At 34.0% G+C, this 13,661-nt stretch overlaps 2 protein-coding genes across 2 annotated transcripts in view; one reads left to right on the forward strand and one right to left on the reverse strand.

Annotated features, from left to right (window-relative positions):
• Positions 1-107: 107 nt before the first annotated feature.
• On the forward strand, positions 108-2,565 carry LOC149909367 (uncharacterized). Its single transcript, XM_090117332.1, has 3 exons — positions 108-294; positions 832-1,007; positions 1,240-2,565. The coding sequence occupies exons 1-3, from the start codon at positions 180-182 to the stop codon at positions 2,272-2,274; spliced, it is 1,326 nt and encodes a 441-aa protein (XP_089973458.1). The 5' UTR covers positions 108-179; the 3' UTR covers positions 2,275-2,565.
• A 3,818-nt stretch (positions 2,566-6,383) lies between these two features.
• The window catches only part of sws (patatin like phospholipase domain containing sws), a 31,437-nt gene continuing 24,159 nt past the window's right edge, over positions 6,384-13,661 (reverse strand). Inside the window, exons 25-30 of the mRNA XM_090119366.1 lie at positions 13,120-13,236; positions 12,479-12,599; positions 12,122-12,212; positions 11,364-11,572; positions 10,429-10,576; positions 6,384-6,707 (exon numbers count right to left, since the gene is read on the reverse strand). Of these exons, the coding sequence (XP_089975492.1) occupies positions 6,597-6,707; positions 10,429-10,576; positions 11,364-11,572; positions 12,122-12,212; positions 12,479-12,599; positions 13,120-13,236 (797 nt within the window). The 3' untranslated portion in view covers positions 6,384-6,596. The remainder of the gene's footprint in view (positions 6,708-10,428; positions 10,577-11,363; positions 11,573-12,121; positions 12,213-12,478; positions 12,600-13,119; positions 13,237-13,661) is intronic.

The following is a 13,661-nucleotide window of genomic DNA, read 5'->3' on the forward strand; positions in this document are numbered from 1 at the left end:
ACATTATGTAATAAAATTAAAAAATCTCTTTGGTAAAAGTATTGAACAAGTATTGAAGGAAAATTCACATGTCAGCAGGGTCAAAAACAACAAATGTCAAACAAAAATACACTCAGAAAACTGTTTACAAACATTTACAATAATTTTTATCATTTTACAAAAATAATCTTAAATAAATCATGTTTTGTCCGTATAAAAATTCGTATTTACAATTGGTATGTGCGATGAACCCAAGGGTATTGAACAAAGCAGTGGATCAAGCTATGGGGAAAAAAGAATTTGACCCCCATACAGGTTAATTATTAATTGAATATCATTTTAAATCTTTAAATCGTTAAATGCAATTTCTTCGCATACAAACTGTAAGAAAGCAAAAACAAATATAGTGCGGCGGGATTCGAACCCACGTCAATTTGTTACGCACTTAAAATTGTCGTCAAACTGATCACCTACTAATCTAAATTAAAATCTTATTAGAAGCTCAATTAAAGGTGTGAAATGCACCCCTGCAATAAATTCCTGTATTTATGACCGTCAGAATGTGGAAGCTCCATTTAATTAAAAATTTTAGTGCATTTTTATTGTCAAAAAAGCAAGACGAATTGTAGTGAGATACTGTTTAAAGTGCTATTCATAACGCACCTATTGGATTAAATTGTAGTAAATTCCTGACTAGTGTGTGACAATCCTGAGTTTGATTCCCAGACATAAAAATTAGTACTTGCGGCAAAGGGGAATAAAAGACACAGTCTTGTTCATAATTTATTTAAAACTTAATTTGTACATAAACTCTTACACAATATACAAAACTATAATTTCCTAATACTGTAGAACGGCCGCCAGCTCAAAGGCTAGTTTCCATGCAGCCCTCGCTATTCGCGCCGCATGTCGACGTGACTCGCGCTCGTCTCGGCTTCGGCCGCAACGGGCTAAGAATTGTCAACAGAGAACTGCACTCTCCAGACCATTTGGTGCAATTGCAAGCGCTGCATAGTGTGCTCGATCAAGTATGAAATGTTTAGTAGTACTTTAAGCTCTGTTCTTAGTTTTTATAAAAAAGAGTAGAGCTAGGTATTTAACTGAGGTTACATTAAAAACCTATCGACGATGAATGATTCAATTATCACTATTTTTTTAAATAAAATCAGTAACTCTGTAATAACTTAGAATAACAATTACTAATTATTTAAGCTTCTCTCTTTCATTGCAAGAAAACTAATACTAAAATCATAATTTTAGGTGCAAATATCAGAAAATGCAATCTATTTAATAAATATTCACTTAGTGTATCGGTTGATAGACCTGATGCGTAATGAAGATCCAGTTATTCGAGAAAAGGTGTGTTTGATTCTAACCACGTTGGCGACTTACCGCCAAGGGAGAGATAGGATCATGACTCGACCGAGAATTACTAAAAATCTCATGTGGCTTATTCTTAGAGATCGAAAAGAAATAAGATTTGTCGCGGCGAATGCCTTAAAATCATTGACTGAACACAGATGCTCTCTAGCCAAGATTCTAGAAAATAAAACTATTATTGAAGATTTACTGCGAATGGTTGTCAATGACCACAGGGGAATTGTAGCGATACATCTCAAGACAATTACTAATCTCGCGGATTGGGATCCCGAGCGGCCATTGAAAGCTAATGCTTTTCAAATTATGATGAAATTATTCGAAGATGACGACCCAAAAATAATATCAGGAGCTATGGACTGTATGACGCAGCTCTGCAAACATGAAGTTGGTAAATCGTTGGCCGATACGTACGACCTGACTTTTGTTTTACGTCCTTATCTGACACATAATTCAGCAGAAGTGAGAATCAGTGCAGTAGCTTTGATGTGTTACACGACAATCACAACGCGGTCGAAATGGCGCGCAAAAGAAGTTTGCGAGGAATTAACTAGAGTGCTCGTGAATTTATGCTACAGGTCGAATAAGCCCTTGCTTCAAATTAGCGCTATGCAAGTTTTGATCAATTTGTGCGACTGTCCTGATGTTAGGAACCATATGAAATGGCATTGGGAGAAGCGAGTGAAACAAATACGCATACGAACCCACGAAGAGTGGGACGGCACTACGGAAACTTCTAGCTACGGTTTGGAAACTGGGCACAATTATCGAACTATGTGCATAGAAAAAGTGGAAACTATTAAAAACGATTTCGGAGACAACGCTGAGGTGGTAAACGTACATAGCTATTTACGACGGATACATGAAGTCAAGGAACGCTTAATATATGCAATTAATTGGAAATCTTATAGGGATTGAAATGAAACGACAATAAAATTTTTGGAAGCATTTATTTCAATAAACTACGTAAATCACACTGAGTTATTTGGTAATTTAATGCGACATTTGTGCCTACGGTGGCCAACTTAAAGCTACTAATCAGTCGTAATTATACTAATACAGGAGTCGGGTTTACACATTGAATAGATCTAGATAATATAGGTTAAGGCCTGTTTACATTTTTTACAATTTTATTTAATGTAAACAAACCTTACACCAGAAGTTACATATTTACTATTTGTTAAATAAAAATGTATTATTATGTAGGCTAGCATACGCCCGCGACATTTCCAAATTATTTTAAAATACTAACAGGCAGATATTTCACTAAGGTACATATCAATCTGTGGATAAATGTAGTACATTAAAATACTTCATATTGTTGATTTATGTTCTATTAATACATTGAGAGATTATTACAATCTGATAATTTAATATCATATTATCCAAGAATAATAAACATACAATTAAAATAAAAAATGTGTGCGTGTACTAGTGTACACACTACACACGTAAGAAGTGAAACTTCTTTATGACATTATTTTTCAAAAAATAATTTACTATATATGCAACTTTACAGAAATACGTCGAATCACGCGTAGTAGGGATAAGAAAAAGATGGCGCGTAACGGAAAAATGTCACGCGTAACGAAAAAATGTTATACTAAATCTTTTTCCAACCCCGATAAAGAAGTTTCACTTAAATAAATGAATATACTTCAATAAATTAACATAATAATATAGGTACTTTTATCGTATATACGGAAAAAAAATCATCAATGCAATTATTATACAATATGGTAAGTAGACAATTCAAAAACTATTTTCTGTTTTATATTTATACAAGATTATTTGTTTGTGCGTACAATAAAATATATCGTCCAGATCTATAGAATCAAATCGGTAATTAATAATACTATACTACTGTATACCGTCTTTCCAGTCAGACGAAGAGTCGAAAGACTAGTAGTATGTACTAGGAAAGACTGTAATCTGTCGAAGAGACAGAGAGATTACAGTCTTGTAAGAGGAATTTTGTAATTTTTAACAGGTTTAAATCGTGATTTTTTCATCTGTCACATTATGATCAAGTCTTCTTGCAACTGTTTCATTTCTAATGAAAAAAATATATTATGTATTAATTAAGTACTCTACACATAGATTAGTTCTAAATTAAAACATTCAATTCTCAATTATTTAAATCAATTCACATAATATATTTTTATTATTTACTTGTTTGTTATACAACATCCAAGTAAATGTTTATAATGAGATAGTTATTGATGAAATAATCAAATTTACATATTGATGTATTATTACAGTACATATCAAAATATAGTTTACATTATAATTGTTTTATATTTACTTGCTTCATTCAAATACAATAAATTTAACCTAATTCAAAAGAAACAATTTGATAAAACAACATTGTCTAAATTATTATTTATTTTTCTACATACGAGCTAATTTTTTATGGCACTTTTTTCAATTATCCCAAATATTTAGAAAATGGTTTCCTTTGAAATAGTATAAAACAAAAACTTTTTAATCACTACAAGTAATAATATAAGAGCCCGCGACGGCCAGACTTTCCTTTCTTTCGGAAAGTTGAAAGTTTCTCTGTATATGTCTCCTATACAGATAAGAACGACCAGCGACTATCAAGTTTGGGTTGTGGTTACTTTGGCAGGAAACAGGTAGTGAAGGTGTATAAAATAGTACCTAACTTTCATTATAGTTTAAAAGCTAAATTTTATATATGTTACTTGGGGACCTATAAAAAGACATTACCTTAAGAGCCAGACAGTTTTCATGGTTCTTACATCTAGCCAGACACATTTAAAAAATAACTAACATATCATCAAATTCACATAACTACCTAAAAGCGTAACAAATATGAAATAACCCACTAAAACATTAGTTAACTATAATTATTAAAAAAATAAAAGTATAATATTATAAGTAATAAAGTTATTACTTATCTTTTACGGGGGTTTATGTTGATGAAATTTCACGTATCTCGATGACACAATAAAAAAGTCATCGGGATACGTGAAATTCCATCAACATAAGTCTAAGTAAAAGATAAGTAATAACTTTATTACTTATATATTATACTTTTATTTTTTTAATAATTATAGTTAACTAATGTTATTAGTGGGTTATTTCATATTTGTTACGCTTTTAGGTAGTTATGTGAATTTGATGATATGTTAGTTATTTTTTAAATGTGTCTGGCTAGATGTAAGAACCATGAAAACTGTCTGGCTCTTAAGGTAATGTCTTTTTATAGGTCCCCAAGTAACATATATAAAATTTAGCTTTTAAACTATAATGAAAGTTAGGTACTATTTTATACACCTTCACTACCTGTTTCCTGCCAAAGTAACCACAACCCAAACTTGATAGTCGCTGGTCGTTCTTATCTGTATAGGAGACATATACAGAGAAACTTTCAACTTTCCGAAAGAAAGGAAAGTCTGGCCGTCGTGGGCTCTTGATCTATAACATCACAACTACAGAAGGAATATTTATTTAACAAATTAGTTAGATCTTAGGATACATTGAGCAAGTTTAAGGCAGACAAGCTGAAAATTTTAATCTACAACATTATCTTCTACTATAAGAAAAACATTTTTTTGTATGTCTGTACAAATGAAACTCCAAAACTTCTTAACCAATTTTGTATTTACCAACAGGAAGCTACATTATTCCTGTATATTTTCATTTTTTTATGTTCTATAAAGCAAATATACAGCGTAATACTTCGAATTACAAACATCACAGTATACTTTGGAAAATGAAAATTAAAAATTGATATTTAAAATATAATTTTTTGCACCATATATTTACATTATGAATAATAGCCCCAAAATCATTTAGGTAGCCTTATTATTTATTCATATATTTTTTATTCATATATTTAATATTATTCTAAAAAAGCCAATAATCATTTCGTGACATCAATATTTTTCAATAAGACTATTAGAAAATATTTAATAATAATAACATTTGGCATAGGTACATAACACATAAGTTTTTGTTTGGAAAGATTAATCTAATAGACCGGGAGATACTGACACAAAATTTCGAGTCATTTGTAACAGGATGGCGGTTCTACAGGGGTCTTAGTACGCAATGACAAAAAGAAAAACGATGGCGTGAACGCTGGTACCGGCGGCTTAGTCGCGTGGGCGTTAGTCGAACTCGTCGGAAAATAGCGAAAGTCAAACGATTTGTAACAGTATGGCACTTATTTTTCCTGTAAGTTTGAGGATCAACAAATATAAATACAAAATTTCAAAGATCTAAGTGTTGGAAATCTTCACTTATATAAATTAATAATAAATTAAGTTTTCAAGTATAACAGCACTTTTTCCCCCTACTAGAAGTATGGCAAATATAATAATGGTCACATTTTATCAAATACTCTCCAAAAATCCAAATGCAATACTGGTACAAAAAGTTTGGCGAAATAAAAATTTTTTGCAGATTTTCGGCGGTATGGCGACCATTTGGAATCGTCCGAAAAGTATGGCATGGCGATTTTCGTAAATGGCTGCACGACGATAGTTACCTGTGCAAAAGTTAGCCTGGTACAAATGGTTGAATGATTGTTTTATTTAAATCAACACATTCGCGTCGGTATGGCGGGCTGTAAGTCACACCGGAAAAGTATGGCATGACACTACCGCCTACTACTTTTTTATGGGCTATCGGTAAATTCTAAAATTTTTGTGTTACAAATCGTTTGACTTTCGCTATTTTTCCGACGAGTTCGACAAACGCCCACGCGACTAAGCCACCGGTACCAGCGTTCACACCATCATTTTTCTTTTTGTCATTGCGTACTAAGACCCCTGTAGAAGCGCCATCCTTGTTACAAATGACTCGAAATTTTGTGTCAGTATCTCCCGGTCTATAATGTCATATTCAAGAAATGTATGATTTTACCCAAATACTTTCTCTCAGTTTTCCATACTAGCACAATCGTTTCTTTTCAAACATATGAATAATTTACATTTTACCAACATTTGGTCACATTACATTTACCATTAGTTTTCTTCACATTTTACTAATGTACACTTACACTTCAACATATTGTCACTACAATTTCCCAGCAAGTTCTCAATTTACCTACACACCTTCAATTTACACTTCACGACTTTAAGTCTCACTTTACACTTTACCCCACTTTACACTTTACCCCACACTTTCACTTTACACGTTCACTCGCTGCTCTCGCGCTCACTCTGCACGTATGTATACAGGGCCTTGCACAGATCGTGCAAGGTCGGGTCTCATCTGGCCCCACCACGCTTGTTCAATGGATCATACAATTCTGCTTCGGAGTCTATTTCGTCCTCTGATAAGGACAGGGAGCCACCTACGCGCCTGGTGCGAAGGCCCTCCTGGAAAAGTTAAGGGTTTAAGTTAGAAACAGAGAAATATAGTAAGTTTCACAGAAAAAAATGGTAGAATAATAAATTGCTATAATGACATGTCAAATGGCATATTATAGCATTGTAAAGCGCGTCACACACAGCGCGTCACACCCACAAAATTTCGGGTCATTTTTTACAGGATGGCGGTTCTACAGGGGTCTTAGTACGCAATGACAAAAAGAAAAATGATGGTCAGAACGCTGATACCGGATACCTTAATATACTATAACGTTTTATATTAGAGTATCTTAACATAAAATATTATAGTATCTTCACCGTGTGTGACGCGCTTAATTGTGATTGCTGTTTGTAAAATAAAAGCATGTAAAAATAGTTGTTTCTGACATTTTTAAGCTTACAGCTTTCTAAGCTTTGAATCTATGGCTAAAATATTACTCAGTGACTATTCTGTTTTATTAATTTCTATATTTTTTGACCAAAGAAACGAAGCACTAACTAGTAACAATATAAATGGAAAAAGAGCAGGTTAAAGTATAATTTGACTTACAAAAATTGGGGTGTAATGTTAAATTGCAACAATACTGGCTGAAATGCTTTATATTCGTGTAAGGGCGTTAAAAGCAACGATAAATAGGAACTACACTATGTTAAATGCAGTGTCAATATAAATTTATATCACATATAAAATGGTTTCATTGATTGTCGTGATTTTTATAACGAATTATAAAGTGTTTAAATATATAAAATACCATGAGAAGCAAGTAGACAATAGAAAGTTATTATTGCACCATTTTTACAATGCTTAATATAACCTTAAATTAAAACACATAATATAATAGTGCAATATTATGATAAAATATAAAGCCCCTTTAGAATATTAGCTTGCGAAAATAACAAAGTTTTTATTAAAAACCTTACAAATTCTCCTGCAAAAAAAATCATTATTTTTTCCATTTTCTTGGAATTATCCACTCAAAAAACTGTTATTTCCGCAAACCACCAGTGGCGTGCATTCCATAAAGACATAAAGACACTGCCTACCCTACCATTTACCAAACTCTGATCAATATTTAATATGCATAAATGAAATTCACAGCGTCATTAAATTTTATTCTTATTTTATTAATTGCACAATGTAGTTATGAAATAAAAATATATTTCAAATATATTTTAGATCCATCTATCGGTATTTTGGTAGCATTATTATCTAATTTCTATAACACCGGCTCGGCTCAAGTCACTATTCATGCGCTGCACTAGCGCCGCCACAGGACCCAGTACGTCACGGGACGGCAAAGACACAAACTATCCGTGTCTAAGTTTTTATATGTGTGCTCTGCGTGTCTACGCATATTTTATATGTGTGCGTGCCTATAAACACGGCACACTGATGTAATAAAACCACGCACACAAACACACAAGGTAGGCAGTGTCTTTTTACGAAGATATACGAATTAGGTACGAACCGAATTCGGAACTACATCGAAAGTCGAAACTGAAGTTGAATATGCGACCAATTTAAGAAGTGTGATAATGTATACAATTTTGTAGCGGTAAAGACCATCTGCAAATAGTATCATTATTCGTTTGTTTTGTTTTGGAAATAACAAACGTTTACTTTGAGGTTAAATTTGTTTTTTGAGAAAATTAATAATGTTTACTACGACAATTTGCAAGTGAAGTGTTTTGAGAGTAACTAAATAGATTATGTATATCATCAGTGTATTTTGTAAGATAATTAATAATAATTTAATAATTTATTTATTAATTCAAGCATCAGCCCCCCTAGACAAGTGGCTTTCTATTAGCGTAAAGTTCAATAGAATAGATTATGAATGTATGAGATTGACGTTTGATTACGACGACGACGACGATTGATTACGTCAATCTCATACATTCATAATCTATTCTATTGAACTTTACGCTAATAGAAAGCCACTTGTCTAGGGGGGCTGGACTCATTTTGTTAGTAACAATTGATAACTTAAAAATTATGTTAGTAAGAATAATAAAATTTAATAAAAATCATTATGACCACTAGGAATGCACTCCACTGCTACAGTACTATCAATGAAGCAGACAGTTTGCAGCAATGGTTTACAAACCAGCAGTCGAGCCGACTCGCTATACAGCGCATGATTACATAATAAGGCATACCTAATTTAACGAAAAATTCTTATTTTTGTTTTATGAATAAACTTTTATCAAACAGAGAGTGATAGGAAAAAGGCCGATCTATAAATGGATCTATACCGGAATTTGTAATACACAAAGGTAAAGTTAATCATTAATTACATAACATAGAATACTAGTTAGTCATACCTACTTTGACAATTATTTTATAGATAATACCTATGACCTATGTTCATGATATGTTTTCCATTATTTTGCGGAAATACTATGTATCTCCAATCAAATATCAGTACTGCAATATGAAATATTAGTTTTTATGACTTACTAGCTTTCCGCCCGCGGCTTCGCCCGCGTTTTCAAAGAAAAACCCGTTCCCGTAGGATTTCCGGGATAAAACCTATCCTATGTCCTTTCTCGGGTATCAAAATATCTCTATACCAAATTTCATGCAAATTGGTTCAGTAGTTAAGGCGTGATTGAGTAACAGACAGACAGACAGAGTTACTTTCGCATTTATAATATTAGTATGTAGTAGTAGTAATATTTTTTTTTTTTTTATGGATTATCATTGCAATATTTCTGCCTACCCTGTCCAAAAACTCTGTGCACGCCCCTGCAAACCACACCCACCCCGACCAGACCATACCCATATTAACGTAACAACGAAAAAAATTACAAAAAATGACAAAAAATTAAAAAAAAATCTACACTACACTACTAGGCGTGCTTCATCTATATTTGCGCACCAGTTCCGTGTCGCTGATCCACGCCGCCTCCTCTAAACTCGATGCCATCTACGTAATATATTTACCATTGTTAGATATAAGATTAATATGAGAAAAAATTATAGTTGTTTATTTTTTGTTGGTAGTAATGTTAATGGTGAAATTTTTGACCTTTTTACATTTAAAATGGTCATCATAACTTCTCTTTAGCGAGATGAGTTAGGAGAAAGTGTTTATTGTCTTTAACCAAGAACTATTTATTTTAAAAATAAATATTCAAGTGGAAAAATAATTTTTACTAAACATGAAGTTCTAAATGTTTTTATCAAAACCCAATCCATTGCTAACATGGTCCTAACCAAACTCATTCAGCTATAATACACAATTTTTAATTTCTTTTTAATAAAAACTATTCTACAATCACAAAACACACCTACACAGCTACATACTACTCCTACAGTCTACACTAAAAAAGTCTAAATTTAAAATTCTATTACTATTTGCCAATTATGATTAATATTTGCACCAATTAACTCAAAAATTCTTGCAAAAGTGTTCGTAAAATAAACGTATTTTCTTTCTGTTCTGTTCCAAAAAGTAAATCCTTAACCCCTCATGGTTTATTTGCACACCATAAAAATGCATCACAGTTCAAAAAAATCTTTAAAGTGCAAACCAATCCCCCCCCCCCATTCAAGGTGCATCCCATCCTCAACCCAAAAAATCTATACCCAAAGTGCAACACCACCTCTTAGGGGCCATCCACACATTATGTCACGTAACTTTTAACCGACTTAAAAAAAGGAGGTCATCAATTCGGCCGGTATATTTTTTCTGAACCTGTACATCAAAAACTAAACTGTACTAACCTCCATTATCCCCCCGCTGGGTTCAGACGCGTAACCTTCAAAGTGCCGCTGATCATCATCATAGTCCGATGATGATGATGACTCGTTGTCTATGTCTCGCGCTGTACGAACTGAGCACACCATTTGTGCGAGATCCGTGAATGTGTAACTGGAATAAAAAAAAAGACTGGTTGCACTCCGGGAGTGCCGGCAGAAGTGAAAACTTGATTATTAACGTTGAGCATGTTTGATATCCATCCGTCTTACGCTTTTTCAATCAGGTCACGTGTCCTGACGCGAGTTTAAGATTTTATACCCATTACAGAAAAAGTGCTCAACGCCGCTAAAGAAGTTTTCACTTCAAAAAGGTCAATTTCAAAGTCAAAGTCAAGAATGTCAATTTTAAAAAAAGGTCTGTAATAAAAAAAGGTTGTATGGGCTAAAAAATATTGTAAAGTTCTTACTTACATTGTAAAAAAAATGCGAGGTCAAATATTGATGGCTACGATATTGTGTAATATTAATGTCATTGCCCGAAGCATTGCTGTTTTGTTATAGGTGTAATGTTACTGTATTCGTCATAGTGCCATATTCGTGGGTTGTCAAGTCAGCTTAAATGTTGAACACGAGTGTGTATATGAGTATGTATGTATGTAAGTATTTTTTAAATATATTTCAGGACAATTTTCACACACGGCACGATCTGATCCCATACTAAGCTTTCGCTTGTGTTATGGAAACCGGATGGCTGATAAACATACATAATATATAATTTTAAATAAATACTTATACAGATAATTAACACCCAGACACAGAGCAAACATCTATGTTCATCACACAAATATTTGCCCCGGGTGGGAATCGAACCCACGACCTCTGGCTTGAAAGGCAGGACCACTACCAACCAAGCCAACCGGCCAGTCAGACAGTATGTATGTATGTATGTATGCACTCACTCAGTGAGCGAGGGCTGTGCATCGTGCCGCTTGCCGGCCGCAGCGGCCCCGCTGACCCCTCCTCCCCCCCCGCGGCGCTGCCCCTCGAAGTACGCGGTCCCGTGCCGGTAGCCCAAGTCGCGGATCTCGTCGAACGAACCGAACTGGAGGGTCTTGTACGCGTCTATGGGCGGCCGGATGTACTCGCAATAGTCGGACTTTTTCACTTCCTGTAAATTGAAAATAGGAAATTAGATTACGGACCGAGCCTGAATTGTAGAGATGTATGATAAAACTTAATCCGTCAGTCCTCGGATCACAGACACAATAGAAAATCTATTGTGTCTCGGCCCGATCGGGCCGCTCGGTGGTCAATGGGTTAAACATGAGGATTACAAATTTAACATTTGAATTATGAAGAGCATTCGATCTTGTTCACTTTTAATATTTCATTCATAAACTTAGTTTTCCTGGCATTTCAATGCCTCTGGTGCGATTGGGTTAATTGACAACTGTTCGAAGCTTTAAATCGATAAAAATGCATAAGGTAACGTCATTGTGTCATCAGGAGTACCACAGGGTTCATACTTAGGCCCAATATTATTCTTTCATATTTTTATTTTTTACAAACGATTTGTGACTTCTGTTTTCTTCCACTTTCCGGTGTATGTCAATGATTTCTAAATATTTTATATTAAATGATCAAACAAGAAAATATCTGTAACAAGAATTTTAAATTCAATAAGTGAGAAATCTGTAATAAGTAAAAAAATGCCTACCTCTAACTGGCGGTTACACGACACATACGCCAATCTACTCTGAATATCAGGAAGATTTGGCACTTTCACTGGACTTGTGAATGGATTCCATCTGAAAAACATACAACTTGAGGCTGTGATATTGTTAAAACTTCACATCTGAATATGATTTAGGCAGAATATGAGACATATAATTATTTAGTCTTTTGAAATGGTACGATGTATGAAATCTGTTACGAGATAATCAGATCAATCGATAGTTTTAAGTTTTGAATGCAAATAAATTAATTTTTTATTTTATTTATTTATTATAATCATTTAAAGTGAGACTGATTGCACTTTACAATTGATTCCATTTTATTTACAAGTTACTCATACCTTTTCCAAAGCAGCCACCAGCCAGATAAGTCATCGCCATAATTCGTCAAGTCAGTGTCGTCTTGTGAACCCACGTCGATCGCAAGAATATGTTTCGCTCCAAGTGACCTCATCACGTCAGCTGGAACATTTGATCATTTTATGTTGTAAACTATAGTTGATGAACCTTCTAGGGCTTTCTAGAATGTTTTAAAGGTAATGAATTAATGTATTTTTGGCTACTATACCAAATGAAGGAAATTATGGAAAATTTCATTTTATGAAGAACTAGCTTTCCGCCCGCGGCTTCGCCCGCGTTTTCAGAGAAAAACCCGTTCCCGTAGGATTTCCGGGATAAAACCTATCCTATGTCCTATCTCGGGTATTAAAATATATCTATACCAAATTTCATGCAAATTGGTTCAGTAGTTCAGGCGTGATTGAGTAACAGATAGACAGACAGAGTTACTTTTGCATTTATAATATTAAGTATGGATTTAAAATTTTGGAATAAAATGAAGGAAGTTACAATCCTATGACAGAAAACGGAAAAATCTGGGAAATAATATTCATTTGAGAACTTTATCTACTAATGAGTACACGAATATTGAAATCATGAATATATTTATAGCAAAAGGGGAGATTTCTTTTAAAACAGTTACCTGGCACGTTGTTAACATAGCACCCGTCGAGCAACAGATGACCATCTGTGGGATCGCAAATCGGCGGGAAAATGCCCGCTATGCTCATGGACGCTCTGCAGTACCTCCATAGCACACCTGACATTCACACTGAACGATACTTTTGTCTGGACAATTTGGTTTGCAGTGGCGGATTTTGTGTGTTATTTTGAATTATTTACAAGGAGATGACAAGGGGATTGAAATTTGTATGTTGTATATGATTATGTCGAGTGTCAATATTTTTTACATGTAAGTGTTGTCAAGTGTAAGCGAATATTTAAGAAGTTAACATAAGTTGGTGATGTAGCTGACAGTATACATCATAAGGAGACTAAAAGATTCTATTATAAACGTCAGTATTTTTGGTCTGTAGTGTGAACTTCTCTTTGACCAGAGTTTTTATTCAGTTTGATAGATGCGTAGTGAAACCCGCCACTACCGACAGCTGGTGTTCAAGACTAAAAAATTCTCCAGACAATCGCCAGCGTTGCCACTTACCTGCCCGACCGAGTGTAAATATT

Source organism: Colias eurytheme, chromosome 3 (assembly GCF_061535395.1).
Source record: "Colias eurytheme isolate Ceu_HAF_F1 chromosome 3, ilColEury1 Martin Lab GWU primary, whole genome shotgun sequence".
NCBI lineage: Eukaryota > Metazoa > Arthropoda > Insecta > Lepidoptera > Pieridae > Colias > Colias eurytheme.

What these genes read in the sequence shown, in the direction of transcription:
- LOC149909367 (XM_090117332.1), top strand. Translation starts at nt 180, where the DNA reads ATGTTTTGTCCGTATAAAAATTCGTATTTACAATTGGTATGTGCGATG. An exon ending in AGAATTTGACCCCCATACAG is followed by an intron (nt 295 to 831) that starts GTTAATTATTAA and finishes CTAATACTGTAG; the next exon opens with AACGGCCGCCAGCTCAAAGG. An exon ending in TGCATAGTGTGCTCGATCAA is followed by an intron (nt 1,008 to 1,239) that starts GTATGAAATGTT and finishes TCATAATTTTAG; the next exon opens with GTGCAAATATCAGAAAATGC.